Below are 17,666 nucleotides of genomic sequence, written 5' to 3'. Positions count from 1 at the left end.
AAAACTAGTAATATTTGGGGGATTGAGAAAACATAATGAGAATTATTCTACATTAAATTTCTGCCAATAGTTCCCTTTCACTTAAATCTTACACACTGGAACTTTAAGTCAGCTAACGCTCACAAAGTCGTTTAGTCACTCACCAAACTTAAGAGCCTTAGGCCGGAAATGAAAGGCCTGCTTTCATTTACATCTGTGTGAAATCACATTGTGAAGAAACATGACTGGGGCTTCTCTGTGGTGACCCTTCAGCTGTCGCTGTAAAGAGCCTGCAGGCAGCACTGGATAAGTAAGTTTCACACCCAGTGAGGAACAGGGACAATGCAATGCCACTGCTGCAAATTGGATAATTAAGATTATAGGAAGATATTCAAACTATTCATACTACATAATACCCCCGTGGACAGTGAAGGAAGAGAAGTCACTTCTGAACACTAAATTCAAGACTCTGACAGCTCACAAAATGTTGTCACTGTGGAAATCTAAAAGTAAAACGGGTTCTTGAAAAGAATACAAGCAAACGCAGAGAAGCAGCAAACTCTGACACTTTAATGCACAGTCTTCAGCTAATGCCGCCTTGCTGATAATCATCCTAAATATAACTGCCATTAAGTTTTTGTTGTGAAAAAAAAAGCCTTGTTCCCGTGCGTGCAACACTTGTGCGTCAGACCATATAAATAAACTCTGCCAGGGGCTATCATGACTGCATGTAAAGTGAAGAGTCATCATGCCCCACACAAGAGAAGGTGTCTTCTGCTGTAGAATAAAGTTCGTCAACTCAAACTAAAAAGTAAATAAATAATAACAAAATAAAAAGAAATATGAAAATTTTAGCTCCAAAAGTTCTACTCTGCTCTCTTTGGCACATTCTAATCCGATCATATATCCATGTCTTAATTAGTTTGATGCATAATTTAATAAGTTAACCTGCCTAATTGTAAAAATTAAGTAAATTATTGTGAAGACAAATCAGGCTTCTTGTGGGTTTTAGCCCACAAAGTCTGGAAATAGCTATTATTATATAAATGAAAACAGAAGATCAGTGTCAGCACAACATCTTGTGATCCGGTAGACGCTGCTGTGTAAACAACAAAAAAGGTTTGTGGATAATGGTTTTAATTATTTCATTATTAAAACATGATTTGAAAAAATGAAGTACCCAGCTGTAGCTATGAAACGATTACCTGTAGTGGCAAAATTCCCAATGGTTACCGTTTAATCTCTAATTACAGTAATTATTGTGATGATTTGGTTGATACTGTCCAGCATCAACCAAAGTCAGCAAGTCTTCAAGACGCAGGCAAAACAAAAACATGGTGGAAGGAGCAGCCAGCAGTTGGGGGCAGTACACAAATGTCTGAGGCTGTTTACGTGAAAATGCATGGAAGTTCAATGCACGTCATAGCATTAAAAGAAATAGTCCAGCAGCGGCTTCTAGACTGCCGAAATAAAGAAGAAGAAATTAGCACATTCACCAGGGTGTCATGTTTCCATAACCGGCGATCAGAGCAGGAGGCGGTAAAAACCTGTGTCTGCTGCAGAGTGAATATCCATTCCTGTTGCAGACAGAAGCTAGATGCTAGGTGCTTTTGTGACCGTTGGAAAAGGGACTTAAAGGTCCAGTGTGCAAGATTTAGGTGAAAGGAAATTTTGGCAGAAATTGAATATAAAATAATCCTAGTGATGTTTTCACTGGTGTGTTTCATCAAAATTGTATGAATTGTTGTTTTTCTTTACCATGGAATGAGCCCTTTATATTTAGAAACTATATATTTACATGGAGGGGGGTCCTCTCTGTGGAGGAGATGGTAGAGTGATGAAGCGCCCTGCGAGCAATCGGGTGGTACGCTCCACTTAATACATTTTCGATCTTTTTTTCCAATCTGTCCATTGTGAATCTGGCATTTTTATCAGAGTGCGATCAGTGGAGTACTCTTCCAGTGACCCATGTTGCCCCCTGGTTGGGAATCACGGCCCAAAGAAAACAAGGTCATTATGTCAAATGCTCTGCATTTCGCACATCGCCTCCTATTCACTGGTTTCAAAATAGACTTTAAAATGCACTTCTACAACAGTTAATTCAAGCCAAAGCAGAATATGGTTTGCGCTGCAGTCTTCCAGCTGCAATTATAAAGTTAGTTCCCACATACTGTTATCTAAAGCCATGTTCCCTTGGTTTCAGCTGAGACATCAGCCTGAGACGAGATATAAAACAAGAAGGCTAACCACTTTTTTTGGGAGCCTTCATGTCAGCGTGACATGTATCTAAAGCATTAGACAGACAAATCTCATTCGTGACCAGATCTGACTTTGACATATCTGCTGAGGCAGAGGCAACCTGTTGCCATCCACAAAAGGTGAAGGTTGACAATGAATGAGGCATCAGATTTGCTTGTGCATGAGGTACAGCTTTCATCTTCTGTGCCACATCTGTTAGTGTTACCACCAATCACAGAACACAGGAATACTGCTCCAGTTGCCCAGGTAACTGGTTCACAAGGGTTTACATGATGAAAGATGCAAATGAAAAAAACCTTCTAAAATATCTGTGGCATTAACCATTCCTCTTCGCTGACTGCTTTTAGTTTACTCTTAATCAGAAAGAGAGGACGTAAGCAGAGTGAGCTGACAATGGAAAAGGAGGTTCCACTTTTGCTTGAATATGATTATGTCGCCATAATATCTAAGTTTATTCACAATTCTTTCCAGAAAAGAAAAACTTCATCAGGTAATGAGATGCAGAAACGGCAGAACATCGATCAATCCACCCATCCATTCATACTGCTTATACTTTGGGCTGGATCTAATAGCTGACGTTACGCAGAAGTGGATGCCAGGTCACCAGTGTATTTCAGGGTCAATGCACAGAAACAGACAACCATTCACATAAACACAACAGCAAATCAAGTCCAGAAAATTGGATGATGTGCTTAGAAATGTCCAAGGCTCAAAATCAAATCACTGGGTCTGTTTGTGTTTCACAGCAGAGTTTAAACTTAGCCTCTAGGCTGCGGTTGTCATCCTTATCATGTTGAGTTTGGAATTATTCATTGTTTAATGCTTTAATTGAATAGTGTAAATAATCAATTATAGAAATAAAACTAATAAAAAGAGTAAACGCAGCAAATCATTTTAAATTGAAATGAGCATAGAAAAAAAGCAAACAGTTTTGAATAATTTTGAGCATCACATCAAATTGAGCATGTCTTTTCAAAAAGGATTTTAATTATAAAAGTAAATAAATTACAGGCCTACATCTTTTGAAACAGTTTTGTATTTTTTTTTTACACTAGTTCACTTTCAGCAAATAGTTTTATTTCAACTTTGTTTTTACAAATGTTTAGCAAATAAGCATAGACATGGTAATTTTTCTCTATTTTAGTGACAATGACCTCAGCGACCAACACTGAAGTTCAGTAAGTACAAGCTGAGGAGCCCAGCTTCTCAATACACCCCCCTGCGCACGAGCAGAGGTTTATATAACTGGCTGATATTTCAAGTTGACAGAGACGACTAAAAGCAAATTTTAAAATATGGAGCCTGATAAATGTATCACAAGGCTGTCATGCAAAAAAACTTAGACTGGGAGTCTGTAATTAAAGTGAGTCAGAATAAAAAAAAAAAAAGAATTGTATTCATGACCCAGGACTGATGTAACTAAAGATTACAGACCCAGATTAAAGGCCCAGTTCAGGGCTGCACGAGTTGAGGAAAATCTGCGATAACATTGTTCAATATTACGTTGATGACATGACTTTAATACACCAAATGAATAGACAAATGTAAAAGTGCGCATATAGAGTTCAAATGTCTTCTTTATCCATTGTGCTAGCTAACCTCACAGTCACCACCACACTGACACTAATAAGGTGGGTGGCTGGTGGAAAACTGGGTTTTATCTGATTGAGCACATGATGTGAATAAACAGCCCATACATCCTGGGCTCCATGCCGAGGGTGTGAGGGTTTCTCCTAAGTGTCTGGACGAATAAGAGGTAACACAGTGAAAGGTTCCTTATCAGAGTTCAGCCACATAATATTCTCCTATTCATACTGTCCCACTCATTCAATTTCCATCCATCCTGGAATCTGTAGGGCCGATTGTAAGCATTTATCTAAGATGGGGTGGGTTTGATAACTTGACTGACATAGGAGCACCCAAAGGGAGCTCCACTGAAGCATTTTTGTTGGCAACCACTATGGCTACCACTAATGTGCAGAGGTTTCATATTCTCAACATTAAAAAACGCCTTCCGTCCATCCTCTGCATTCATTTTGTTCATATTTGTGCACATTTTCTCAAAAAGATCGAACGAACCGCTGCATAATTGTGTCTTTACATTTTTCTGTCGCTTTGCACTACATCATGTGTTTCATCGCTATGATTGGCTCCACGCCGGCTCTGTGGCCCCTGGAACTGAGTCTGAGGGGACGCCAGGCTAGTAGAACAGGCCACACACCGAGGACGGGGAGATGGGAAGAGAGTGAGGATGACAAATATGTTGCAAAAAAAAAAAGATTATAAATGGTGGCAAGAGGGGAGATGAAGGGCTGGTGATAGGAAAGAAAAAGAGAAAATTACTTCTGTGTGCTTCACTAACCCTCACTGTGAGAGCAGCAGGATGGTCTCAAAGGGGGAAACAGCAGGAGGCACAGAGGGGAAATAGTGCAGAAGTGAGAAAAAGAAAGGAAATGACGAAGCAGTGAAGAAGACGTACTCAGACAGGAGAACTGTGAAGAATACATATTAAACATTTGCAGGAGCAGATATTAACATAATGTCAACCCGGGTTATGTGTTCAAGGTGAAGGTGATGCATGTGTCTGCCTATTCTGGGCACGACTAGTGGAGGGAAATCTTTTTCGGTGCACAGGAAGTGAAGGGTTGTAACTATTAAGTAAATAAGACAGGATGTTACAACATGTGTGCACTGCTTTGGATGATAGGGCAGCGTTTCCCACAGAACTGATTCAGTCTTTGGGCGGTGGCACGGGTGCACCTGCAACTGAAGACACAACAACAACAACGGCTATTTTTCATTCACTATTGTTCATATTGCACTTCACTTTAACAAGTAAGTATTATCTTAGTGTACTTTATTGAAACATTGAACGTCTAGAGGAAAAGCAAAACAGAAAGTTATATGTTTCATATAAAAAATTATTCAAATGGTGAGTATTATGTTGCATTGCTCACCTTTATACTTTAAAGAAGGGCAGAACCAATTCAGTACAGTTTGAACTCACTGCTTCTGTCTTTAGCTGCCACCACAGTTAATAAGCACAACAAACAAAGAAAAAGTATTTCGAGGTCGAAAAATCTGAAAATATTGCAGAAAACGGTTCATAATAGCAAGTACATCTCATCTGGCTTCCAAACAATGTGTGCAGCTGTGCTATGAATAGTTGTCAGACTTTTTCACACGCACTGACAAAGCTTTTGGAATAACAGCATGCTATTTATGCAGAGATTTTGCTTGCCCCAAAAACAATTCCACTGATTGTTTTTGTTTCTTATGGTTTCAAACAATGCAGCAATAAGCCAGTGTTCGCCACAATTCCCGTGGGCATCGGGGTTTGTCGAGGGAGTAATTATTAATTATAGTCTCTGTGGCTCAGCATTCAATCGCCAAAATCAAGATAGGTCAGCGCACGTGACTTGTGCACAGAGTGCTTTGCAGACATGCTTCACCTCTCAGTATGTGAGCGGTCTGCGCTGTTGATAACACGTGTTGGGGCCTGAAATGAATTTAAACACTGTTCAGAGCTGAAAAATGTTGCACGTTATTCAGAAAAAAGGCATTTTATTCGATTTAGCTGCAGTGCTACTAAAGATTTGTACGTGTGCAGTGACAGAAACACTCTCATCACCTCTGTTACGTTGACCAAAAGAAACCCTCTGCAAATCTAAACATGGTGAAGCCAAAGAGGAAGGTTGATGCTGGTGTCTCAAAATGGAACTGTGGAAGAAAGCAAGGGTTTGTGGACCCCATATCATCTTTTGTCAAGGGATGAACACAAAACTAGATACTAGAAAGTATAATTTAAGGAAGCATTTTTACTTGAAATACATTATTGTCCCCAGTGGTCCATTGCAAACCACGACACCGCACATTTTCATGACTATAATCACCTCATTTCACATTTTCACCACATAAACAGACAAAAATATCTTGTAGTCGATCAGCACTATTGAACTCCTCCTTCACATTCTATAAATCAATATTCCATTGTGATTCTTCAATCATTCCTACTCAATAATCAGTGACCTTTGACTTTCAGCATAGCCATTGTCACAGTAGTTTGACTGTTAATAGTATGATCATGAATACAATGTTTAAGTACACAAACATTCAGAGACATACAAAAGACACAAAATCAGTTTGACGAATGATATGCATCATCACAACTTAAATAGCTGCCCTCGTCAGTGGGAGGAAATGACATAAACCGCACCTGATGCCACCACAATCAGTATAATCAGTATGCAGGTGTAATTGGTGTCTGCAAGTGTCTGGATCTGAGTCTTAAGAGAGCGCTGTGCTTCATTTGACAAAGTGCATCTGCACTTTCCAGACGTTTTCAGAAACTCTTTTCAGAAATGAGTCACTGTGTGGGCGCACGCACACACACACACACACACACACACACACACACAGTAGATGTTGGATTAAGCTATGCCTGAGGAAAACATCAAATGATGTGATGCATCAGAAGATATACTTTTAAGATGATAAAAGTTGGTAATCATTTGTTTAAAGGAAATAAGTGATAGAAGTGGGCACTGCCACAGACATCTCCAGACTAAAAATACAGCCTGAGCAGCACCAGCGGGTCAGAGTGCCAATGAGGCTGTGACACAATGACCCTGGGATGGTGCTCACAAATTGGAAACAGTCAGCCTATGGTAGCTCTGCTATGCAGAGGTAGCTGGAGGCTGGTATATTCTGATCTCTGTTCACACCCACACCCACACACACACACACCAGATTTCAAGAACAGGCCTTGATGTGTCTCTGTTCCAGTGAAGACTCTGTTTAGTGCAAATGCAGGTGAGGAGTATTTCCTCTTATCCTTGATAGTGTTCAAGCACACACAGTGAGGTGAGTATTGAATGGGAGACTTTATCTTGACCAGGTCACTGACGTCTGAGCCTTTTTATGTAAAGCTGGCTAATAAAATAAAAGCTTTCTCAATGTTACCAGCTGAGATTTGTTTTTTCTTTGACAGGTTAAACCAAGTGCAGGCACACACTTTTACCTTGGTTGAAAATCACAATCTTTATCAAAAGCCAGTCTCCCCAGAAAAAGGTTCAAGCATTCACAGAATCTCTTTGTAACTGCTGCCCTTTTGCTGACTCCTCATATGTCACAAGGTCGTCCTTCCCAACCTTGAGGTCAGGACATGATGTGAGGTTGCCTGATATGCAAATGAGGCCACAGGAATATGACTAAAAACGGAGGTAGATTATTTTTCATCCTGCATCACCCCATTTATTAAATATTAAAAATGAATGAGAAAGAACGCATATGTATCCAAAGTTGAGCATAAATGAGACCTTAGACAACTATCTCTCATATGTGTAGGGCTTGTTACATGTTGAATAAGATTAAAAGACTTTGACATGAATAAAACTAGATGCAAAGTTAACCAGGGAACATTTCAAGGACAAGTAAGACAAAGTTAGATAAGTGAGCAGTAACAAAGTCAAACACAGGCCCCATCTTGAACCCTAATGCATCTACAATTTGCGTCAATATTAACTATTTGGTTCATTTTGGAGCAGCAGGTCAGCGTGCCCCTCACACTGCAACTTATCGAGGAAAAAAAGCTTCCTGCTCCACCCACCGGTCTTGGATTAGATCAGGGAAGAGTGTAGGTGGAAAACAATTTGGCAGCTCCCGATACTAATCAATGATGTAGAAATGCAAGATGAGGCCTTATCCAAAAAGCTATGGGCAGGCAGCCTTGGTGTAAAAGTTTAAATGAATGTACTGTCTTTCATATTTTTCTTACTGACTGATATAATAGTTTGGGCTAAACTAAGAAAAATAGGGGAAGAAATACCCACAACACTTCCTATGCTTAATTATTTATATACAAATGTAATTTTTTTGAACAACTACAATAAATCATGGTTGTGTAAAAATGGACATAAAGCAACTGAAGGAGTAACGTTCACTGTAAAAGATGATAATACATCCGTTTTGTGTTTGTAGGTTGTTTTTACAGCTGCAAAATGACCTCAAAAATGAATTTAATGCAAGTTTTAGTATCCTACAATATGAAACCACTAAGGAATTGTGCATGGATGTTTCACATATAATTGGTCCCTCCTTTATGGTCCCTGATTTAGAAGATTTCTAGATCCGCTCCTGGATCTTTCGCTGGGTTTAAACACTGTTGGAAACATTTTGGATAAGTACATAAGTCAACAAAAGACATAACATAAATCATGTTTTCAGACATTTCAATGAAAGAATTGTTCCACAACTGATCTTTAACACTGAACACTATTGGTTTAACATGAACCATCTAGTGCTGAATAGCAGACATGTATTTCAGCCTCTCATGAAGACCAAAATAAGATGAGATGGAGAGTGAATATTACTTAGTGTGTATGATAAACCTTCAGTGCTATCAGGGGTACAGTACTGGCACAGCACATGCAGCACACTGATGCCCCTGAAACGAGGCAACAGCGTGACCTGCGTCGAATGACGTACTTTTCATCAAAATGTCATCAGAGATGTTCTTCGGACCAGACTTCTGGGAACGAAGGGACAAGTTGGCGCCCTAATTTGATATATATTTTTCTCAAATTTGTTAGCCATCACATGTGACAGACATTCGACCAGAAACTTGAGTGATCCTTGGGATACGAGGCAGATTTAACATTAAGACATCCATCCCGTGTCTCTCTCAGCCCTCTCCCTTAAAGAGATAAAAGTCAGATAAAATCAAATTAATCATCATCCCAGATAATGCTCGCAAGAATAAAGGCCGTGACTGGAACAGACAAAATGAAAAGATCTCTTAATGCATGTCTCACTAAGTTCCATCAGTCCTAACAGTGTATACCTAAATAACCCACATTACAGCCACTTACAGCTTATCTTCCAGCACATTGCACAAAAAGGGTCATTTGGGATCACGTGCAGGAACAAGAACACCTCAGCAACATTAACTTCAAACTGTTTGGCTTCTCCTCTGTGACGAGAGAGCATCTGTCTGATGAACATGTGTCCAGCTGAGGTGCAATGGAGTCATGGGTCACCTGTCGAGAGCAGTGAAACTAATGTGGAAAGCAGCGAGTAGATCGAGGCCAGTGTAGTTCATGAACTGACAGGAGATCCATCAACAACTACACTTCACAACAAAATAAGTGATGGAGGACATGATTATCAACTCACTATATCTTTTTAAAAGTATGTTTATCTATATATAAACACACATAACATGTGGGTGAGGAACACAGGCTGAGAGGGGTATTTTCTATATGACCACTATTACTGAGTCAGTAGCTAATAAACTTCTATTTTTTGACATTCCCTTTACCTAATTCTAGTATTTATTATTGTAATACATTTTTCTCACACATTTAGTATCTCTATTCTTTAATGACTGTGTTTCTATTTGTTTCAGTTATTTCTATTTTTCTTTTAATCTGTTTTTTATTTTAAAGTGCTATATAAATAAAAATTAAGAAGAAAATGTCAACAGCATTTCCTGAATACCTTAACCTGAATAGGGTCATACTCAGAATAAGTAGTATTGGAATAATAATTTAGTATTTCGACCTTAGTTCACATTAAATAGACATGGATATGTTTTTGTCACCATATAACTTCCTATTGGAGATTTCATAGAATTTTGCAACATCAACATCCGGCACTTACTAACTGTTTGATGAAACATGCCGTAAATATGAATGTAAACAAGATGGTGCTACAAAGAAGTAATACTTTTGGGGTGATGCAGACACCATAATGAAGTATTTGGATGGGCGCAAACATCACAATAGCAGTATTTTTATTTTTATAGCAGTAGGGTCAGAAGGGGACACGGGATGTATTAAGTCATAATCAGACTCTGGAGCATGTAAACAGGAATATGAATGGAATATTATATCTTATATAAACAAGTCAACACAACTAGAACTAAACACTATTATGATCTAAGAGATGCAAGATTATGTGATGTGTGGCCAACATGGTATCAGTTGACTGCAATCAGTCTTGATGCCCTGATGATGATAGACATTTCAAAATATCGCAGATTAAATCATGAAACGTACGTATGTCATCTTGTCCGGGAAGCGTAACACTGTGATATAGAGGGGCTGTTTTATCAAGCTCAGAGTCACCGTCTTGATTTGATAAAGACAGACCAACAATCAGTGTCAGCCTATCTTTGAACAGAGCCAACAATCAAGTTTTCATGGGCTCCTTAACTGAGGAGGCCTGAGACCAAGTTTCTTCAGGAGGTTAAAACAAATGTCCGAATGTGAGAAATTCTGGACATCCTTCAGAGTTAGAAAAACCTGTGGAGAATGTCCGAGTGAGACCATGTGATAATATAGCAGGAGATTATCCGGAGGTTATTATAAACGAGTGGACGGGATGATCACATTTCTAACACATGACGAATGCAAAACAGGATCAAAAAGAGAAGCCATACATGTGTAAGACAAACATGTTGACTTAAATTTGAGAGCTTTTGGTGATAAGTGCTTCAGCCAGTGTTAATATGCTGTAAACAAAAACACGTGATTTCCGCAGTGGAATTAATATGTTACTTCCTGCCTCCTGCACGCTGTGCCATCCCTCACCTGTACACTCGTAGATGTGTCATTAACGACTTTGAGCAGAGAATCTCCTGCTGCGTTGTGTGAAAGGCAAACTTCAGTCGAAGTCCTGACTTCAGTGTAATGAAATAATTCAAGTGGAAGTTCACAATTTCTCCATGAACCTTCCCGGTTCACATGCAAGTGTCCAAGCACACCAAACATCATGATCCCTCACTGGCCTCCCACAAAGTGTTATGCTGGGAGGCCAGGGTTAAAGCTGCTTAAGATCTATGAGTCATTGTTTCTTCAACAAAATATTTAGTGATCAATCCCTAATGATTGGTTCCTGGTGTTTACTCGTACCATAACAATAGCAGCTGCTTTTGTTTACGCCCCTCTGAGAAAGTTCTTGATTGGATTTAAAAATACTGCTTAGTCACAGTAAGCATTATCAACAAGCTCACACAAGTCAAGAGAAATAGAGTCAATAGATGAAATAAAACTGCCTTTAAGCTGCAATTCTTTTTTGTTTGTAACCAACTAAAGTCCAATTACCTGTACCTTTTCTATAATTCTCAAATAATCTGCCAATCGTGAGATCAAGTATATAAGAGGCAGTGCATGATTGGTTATGGAGCTTTAATATCTACGAAATGATTCACTGGGGTTCTTACCACATTCCAGAAGAGAGGGTTGAAAATGATGGCAATTACGGCGATACAAAAGCTGGAGTCACAAAAGGCAATGTTCTTAAGGAGTTCTTCCATCAGCGTCAAGTCCATCTGAGAGAACAGAGCATGTGGAAGGTGACAAAAATGCATATAAAAGCATTGTTCCATTAAAAAGACAGATGATTGCATACTGTAAGTGTGGGCTGTAATACCATCTTCAATAATAATTGTATCCCCACACTGTAATTCAAGAGATCCAGTAACAGAATCTGTGTTTTCTTGTTTTTTAGGATGCTTACATGGTTTTAGTCATAAATAATATTTGCTTCAATTTTATCAGTGTGTTTTTGACTTGGGGTGAAGTTTTAGGTGGTCAATCAAAAAGCCAACAAATCATTTGTGTTTGATTCTAATAAAATCATCATTTTTAGATAGGCAACATTAGCAACTTGAAATTGTGAAGCAAGAATAAAACAATTCCCATATACCACACACAGATGTTTGTATGTTCAGCATTTTCCCACAGAATGAATTCAATACATGGAGGTAATGGGGCACGCATGCACGATGGTCACTCTCACATGCAACAGATTCAGAGCGACAGATACACAGACTGAAGAGTCAAGTTCTTTCATGAGAAAAATAATTGTATCGTTTTGTATTGCCACAACTTCAGCTGAAATGATACGGTCTGACTATCTGCATGGAGGGTAACTATGTTACAGACATATAAGCACACGATAGCTTGAGTGCGCACACTTCAGCTTCTACCCACTGATGCCAGAGATGAGGAGGAACTAAGTGTCTCTTACACAGGGGGCCTCTGTTTGCATTGGGTGTTATATATGAAACTGTTGAGCCCAGAGGGGATATACGGCTTCGGAGTGATTTGTATCTTTTTCCATTGACTCTGATAAACAAGTAGAAACAACAGAATATGGTGTTTTGCAAAAAGGGATGGTTGTTCATTTAGAAGCTAATACTCTTCATTAGACATGTTGGATCAAACATACATGTTGACATTTGTGGGTAGTGGTTTAGCAAACTTAGAGGGCTACTATTATTAATTGTTATTATTCTAGAGCAGGTTTTTACTGCTCAACTGCACAAAATGATGATGATAGTGTATCTCTGGAGATAGGGAGGCCATTGATGACTTAACCACAGTGAACTTTATGGCTCAAATCCTACATCAACCGGTCTGTGTTTATAAGTACAGTAAGTGGCAGGTATTACACAACATGTACAACAACTGTAAAGGCAAATTATCTAAGGGTTTAAGGGTGAGGTCTTTTTTTTAAGTGATACAGGCCACTTGATTTTGAGTGCTCTCACCTTGAGTAAGTAGCTTGACCTTTCCTGAGTCATGGCGTTAAATAATTGTAAGGAACGTGTTTGTGTATAAAAATGATGATGTCACAGTGAAGCGGACCTGTTACCTTTTTGGATACAAATTGTCATCACTTGTTCATTTTATCCTTTCATTCTTTGGTGCTAGTTGTGTTATAATTGTAAATAATTAACTTATGGCAAAAAACATGTTTTGTGATATCACATTGACCTTTAAACTCTAATCAGTTCATCCTTGAATCTCGTGGATGTTTGTCCCAGATGTGATGAAATTCCCTCAAATTGAGATATTGTGTTCATGAGAAAGGGACGGATGGATAATGTGAATACTCTTTTGTTTTAAACATTTACGACACAATGTACACCAATCAGCCACAAATACTAAGGGATATTTAGTTTTTTGTTAGTTTATTAGTTTTATTTTTTTGTCAATAACAAATGACAACATTAACAGGTTTGCTTTAAATTTCCTTTAAATACATGAGTGAAACTCAAGTACTTGTCATTTAATTGATGTAAACCAAATAACTGTATGCTGTTCCAAATATTTTCTTTTCTTGGTCATATATGACAGTTAAGTGACTACATTTGGATTTTGGACAATTGGTTGCACATCTGATCTGTTCTAATGACATAAATGATTAATCAACAAATAGCTACAGCCTTGTATATGCATTCAAAAGAACACGTTCATAAATAAAATGGTTTTAAATATGTGTAGTACATTAGGCACATATGTTGTATGTTGTTGTGTATGGTATGGTATCATTTGGTATTCAAATGGGTAAAAAGGAAACATATATATATATATATATAGAGAGAGAGAGAGAGAGAGAGAGAGAGAGAGAGAGAAAGAGGGAGAATTAGCAAATGTGGTTTTATTTTGGAAAACACAAACACCATTTTTTTCATTCATTTTAATCTATTTTACTAAGGCACAAACACACACACACACACACACACACACACACACACACATAGTACATACATGTGTGTGCTTTGAATTAGCAGGGTTAACAAATTGTGCTTTTATTTTGGAAAACCTTAAATATTTTATCTGATTAGGACATCAAGACATATTTAGATTTTAAAAAGTAACTTCTACACTGTATTTAAGTGAAGCTGCATTCTATCCCAGTAAATACATGTGTGTGCCTTGAATTAGCAGGATTAACAATATAGTGCTTTTATTGTGGAGAACATGGAGCCTCCACCGGCTGCGATCCGGAAGAGGAGCTCGGTGGAGGAGGAAGAGAGGAGCTGATCCCTCGGTCAGACCTGGATCTGCAGCCTCTGAGGACTCGGACATTCTCGTGTGTGACAGTCGGACTCGGGTCAGCTGCTGGAGGCGCTCGGTGTTTGTTTACCTTGGAGTAATCCACGTTATCCAGTCCTCCGCAGCAGTCCAGCGGCGCGGTGCGACGAGCTCCGGGGGGATCGTGGCTCCTCTCGCTGCGCAGGTCGCTCATAGACACCGATCGATCCACAGCGATCGATCTAAACTCGATTATTGCGCAACAGCGAGTGCAAAGTTCTTAATTTCCAGCCTACAGTAGGAGCAGCGTCCGTGCAGAGCCACACGTGTCCAGCGTCACTTTAACTCCGCTCAATGCATTCTGGGAAGTGTAGTCGTTAGTTCACTCGCACTGGATGCAGCCTGTTGTTAGATATCTCACATGTCTTCTTATTAATTCACTCGGAACTTTTAAACTTTATTTTTGTGCTTATCTTCATTTTCATACAAGTTAGTTTTTCTTCCTTGTTTAGTTTCATTATCTGAAGTCAATTATCACTCACCCGCTCTGCAGTGACACCTGCTGGCTGAAACTGCATTACCCCCTTTTTCACGAATGGCATTCAACTGTACATTGAAGTCCAAACGGCTCAATATAATATAGCCTATTATAATTATCACATATGATATACAAGTTTAATCATTGATTGTTGGTATGTATTATTGATGTATGGAAGTATTGTTATTTCTTGTATTAAAAAAAACCTCATATTGTAATTAATAATCATTAAAGAAATAAAGAGAGAAAATCGAACCTCGCCTCTGAGCTCAAAGTTTCTTTCCTTATCTTTCTTGCCTCCCTCCTCTGGCCTCCTTTCCTCTGCTCTTTTTTTCTCCTTTCTCTCTCCTCTCTTCTCTCTCCTTTTAAAGTCTTTTTGAATTCTGTATTTATCTTCACCTCTATAGTTATTATTCCTTTATTTTTCATTTCTCCGTTCTACCCCTTTCTGTCTGCTGTTTACCTCTTCATCTTAATCATTTCCTGTCACTCATAACCTGTCATGCAAATTTTCCTCTGCTGTCCTGTCTTGTATTGTCCCTCATACTCTGTCCTCTTCCCTCTGATCTCTTATATATATATTCCCTCTGATCTCCTATATATATATAGAATACATTCTGTATTCTATATTGTATTATAATTTCTGATCTTGTTTTTTCACTTTTTCCTTCCTTCTTTTCGTCTCCTTTCCTCCGCCCCCCCCGCTGTTTGTTTAGAGTCGATCAGTTAAGTACCACACACCCCATGTGGAGGGAGAAATAGATGGAGCGTTGAAAGCCTCGCAGATCCCTGACTGAGCATACTGTCCATTCATTAGCCCACACGGTGTCAGAGCCGAGAACTTCATCATGTGAAATACAAAAAAGGAACATGACATCCAGCCAGCATGAGAAGCTTACGGCTGACTCTCTCCTCTGTCTTCCCTCGCTTCTCACTGATGCAGCTAAACACGTGTTATCCAAGCTGCAACGTACCCATCCAAACAGAAAAAATATTGCAAACCTGACATGTGTTTTTGTTTGTTTTAGATTGTTGTCTAATGCTCTCTCGACTCCTTTCATACTTTCATCTAAAGCTGTGTCTCAATTCAGAGGCTGCATTTGAAGACTGATTGCATCACAGTGGCCTAGCAGCTCAGTTTTGGTCTCCACCATCTCCCCAGGGGAATATATGGCTCTTTGGCTAATTGAAGAGTGAATGTTTATTTTCTACATGCCAAATTGTTCTGGTGCCACTAACATCATCTCCTCCCTGAATCAGTAGCTCCCTGTTGTACAACATATAGCCTTTGTGTTAACGCCTGCAACAAACTTTTCTGTGGAGAGGTCGGCTCATCTTGAACTCCATCCTTCAAGATTCTTCATGCTTTATAGCTGCTGGATTGCCACCTAGAAACTGCTGCAGTGTAGTTCCTAAATCCTGCCTCCTCCATGTTATTTGATGGGACATGGAACTAATAAATCAAAGTGCATGTCTAATACATTTTTCTCAGATATGCTTTTTTTCATTTTATTTTTATCACATTGATGTTTGTTCAACTGTATATTTTTCTGGTAACATTGCTTTTAATCAGTTATTTGATTATGTAATAACTGGGTGAAAGCCCAGCAGAGACTGATTAGCGATTAGTCGAGCACAAACTTTTGGCGGAACCTTCTACTGTGGCTCCGTCCACCGATCACCATCGTATCCAAGATATTTTGGCTTAATTTCTGGATCGTGGGAGGAAGTGGCAGCGCTTCATCCCAACTTTTTTTATATACAATCAGTGCTGTTCACCAATTCTGTCCCATGTTTGTTACACAGGTGAAGTCCCTCCTTTAGACGATGAAGATGCACAACACATTTGACAGTTGCTTGCATAAAGACACAGGCACACATAATAGAAAGTCTCACAGGACCAGTCATTTATCTGCTCAGTCTGCTCCACACACAAACCTCCTCCACGTACAGGTAAACATTCACACGGCTCCTGTGTTTGCTTTTCCGTGGATTCGACAGGAAGACCACGTGTATTGTGTTTTCATTCACACATGCACGCACACACACACACACACATATACAGACTACTATCAAACAACATACATGTGCACGCTTTTTCTTTGAAAGACATGGATGAAACAAGAAGAGGTAACTAAATGTCAGGGAGAAGTGGAAGACTGTATCCACTGAGAAATCTGTTTTGCACTTTTCCATTAGCTCGACATGTGACCCAGACTTTCATTGATTACACTCATGGGTAAAATAAGTTTATCGTTGGAGCTGGATAGAAACTGAGCAGCTTCTGTCAGAGGCTGTTACTGTGTTTAATCGATGGCTCTGCACTACAGTGGACAGTTTACAAACTATGAGGAGGGACGAATTCTGTCATCACTCCAGGAGGTTTATCATCAAACTGATTCATCTTGGCAGCGGGAAGAGAAGAGCGACACTTTGTTTCCATCTACCCAGACAGTGTAGTAACAGAGAATGTAACGTAATAACTGTCTGATCCATATGAGTAGGACGAGGCTTGTTCATTGTCCTTTCACAACTAACTGCAGATCAACAACATTGAAATGTGCTCAAATGTCTGTGACATAAACAGAAACACCAATACAACATTTTTAACAAGGGGATCATTTTTCACAATTATAAATAGACAAAGAGAGAATGTGTATACTTGTGCACATTTATATAGATTCCCACGTTTTTATAGATTCCCACTTTTGCAAAACAAGTAGTGCACTATAATTCCAGAACCGGTTTTGTGCGTATGCAACTGTTGTAAATGAAGCCCTGGAGCTTCTGCTGCTCTGTTAACATTCTCTCCACCCTTCACTTTTTATAAAGACACAACCCTGCAAGTATTCACTAATCACCAGGCTTCCAGCACCAGCTATTTTTGATCCTCACTGTGGTACTATGTGGTTTGATAAAAGTTCAGTGCAGCAAATTATATAACAATTCCTCCACCAAGGCTCCTCCTTGCTGCACAAATGTGACTTCTCTGGCCCCAGTGCCCAACAAACATGTTAGTGAGAAGTAAACACAAATCTTCTGAGTGATGTCACATATTCTTCTGC

The 17,666-nt window shown here is 39.2% G+C and overlaps 1 protein-coding gene across 1 annotated transcript in view; it reads right to left on the bottom strand.

Moving 5' to 3' along the window:
• pemt (phosphatidylethanolamine N-methyltransferase) overlaps window positions 1-14,509 on the bottom strand; it is a 51,819-nt gene extending 37,310 nt beyond the window's left edge. Inside the window, exons 1-2 of the mRNA XM_020082733.2 lie at window positions 14,176-14,509; window positions 11,462-11,569 (exon numbers count right to left, since the gene is read on the bottom strand). Coding sequence (XP_019938292.2) covers window positions 11,462-11,569; window positions 14,176-14,277 — 210 coding nt within the window. The 5' untranslated portion in view covers window positions 14,278-14,509. The remainder of the gene's footprint in view (window positions 1-11,461; window positions 11,570-14,175) is intronic.
• Window positions 14,510-17,666: the final 3,157 nt, after the last annotated feature.

Source organism: Paralichthys olivaceus, chromosome 21 (genome assembly GCF_024713975.1).
Source record: "Paralichthys olivaceus isolate ysfri-2021 chromosome 21, ASM2471397v2, whole genome shotgun sequence".
Lineage (NCBI taxonomy): Eukaryota > Metazoa > Chordata > Actinopteri > Pleuronectiformes > Paralichthyidae > Paralichthys > Paralichthys olivaceus.
The sequence above is the reverse complement of the archived record's forward strand: the minus strand, read 5'-3'. Positions and strand labels throughout refer to the sequence as shown.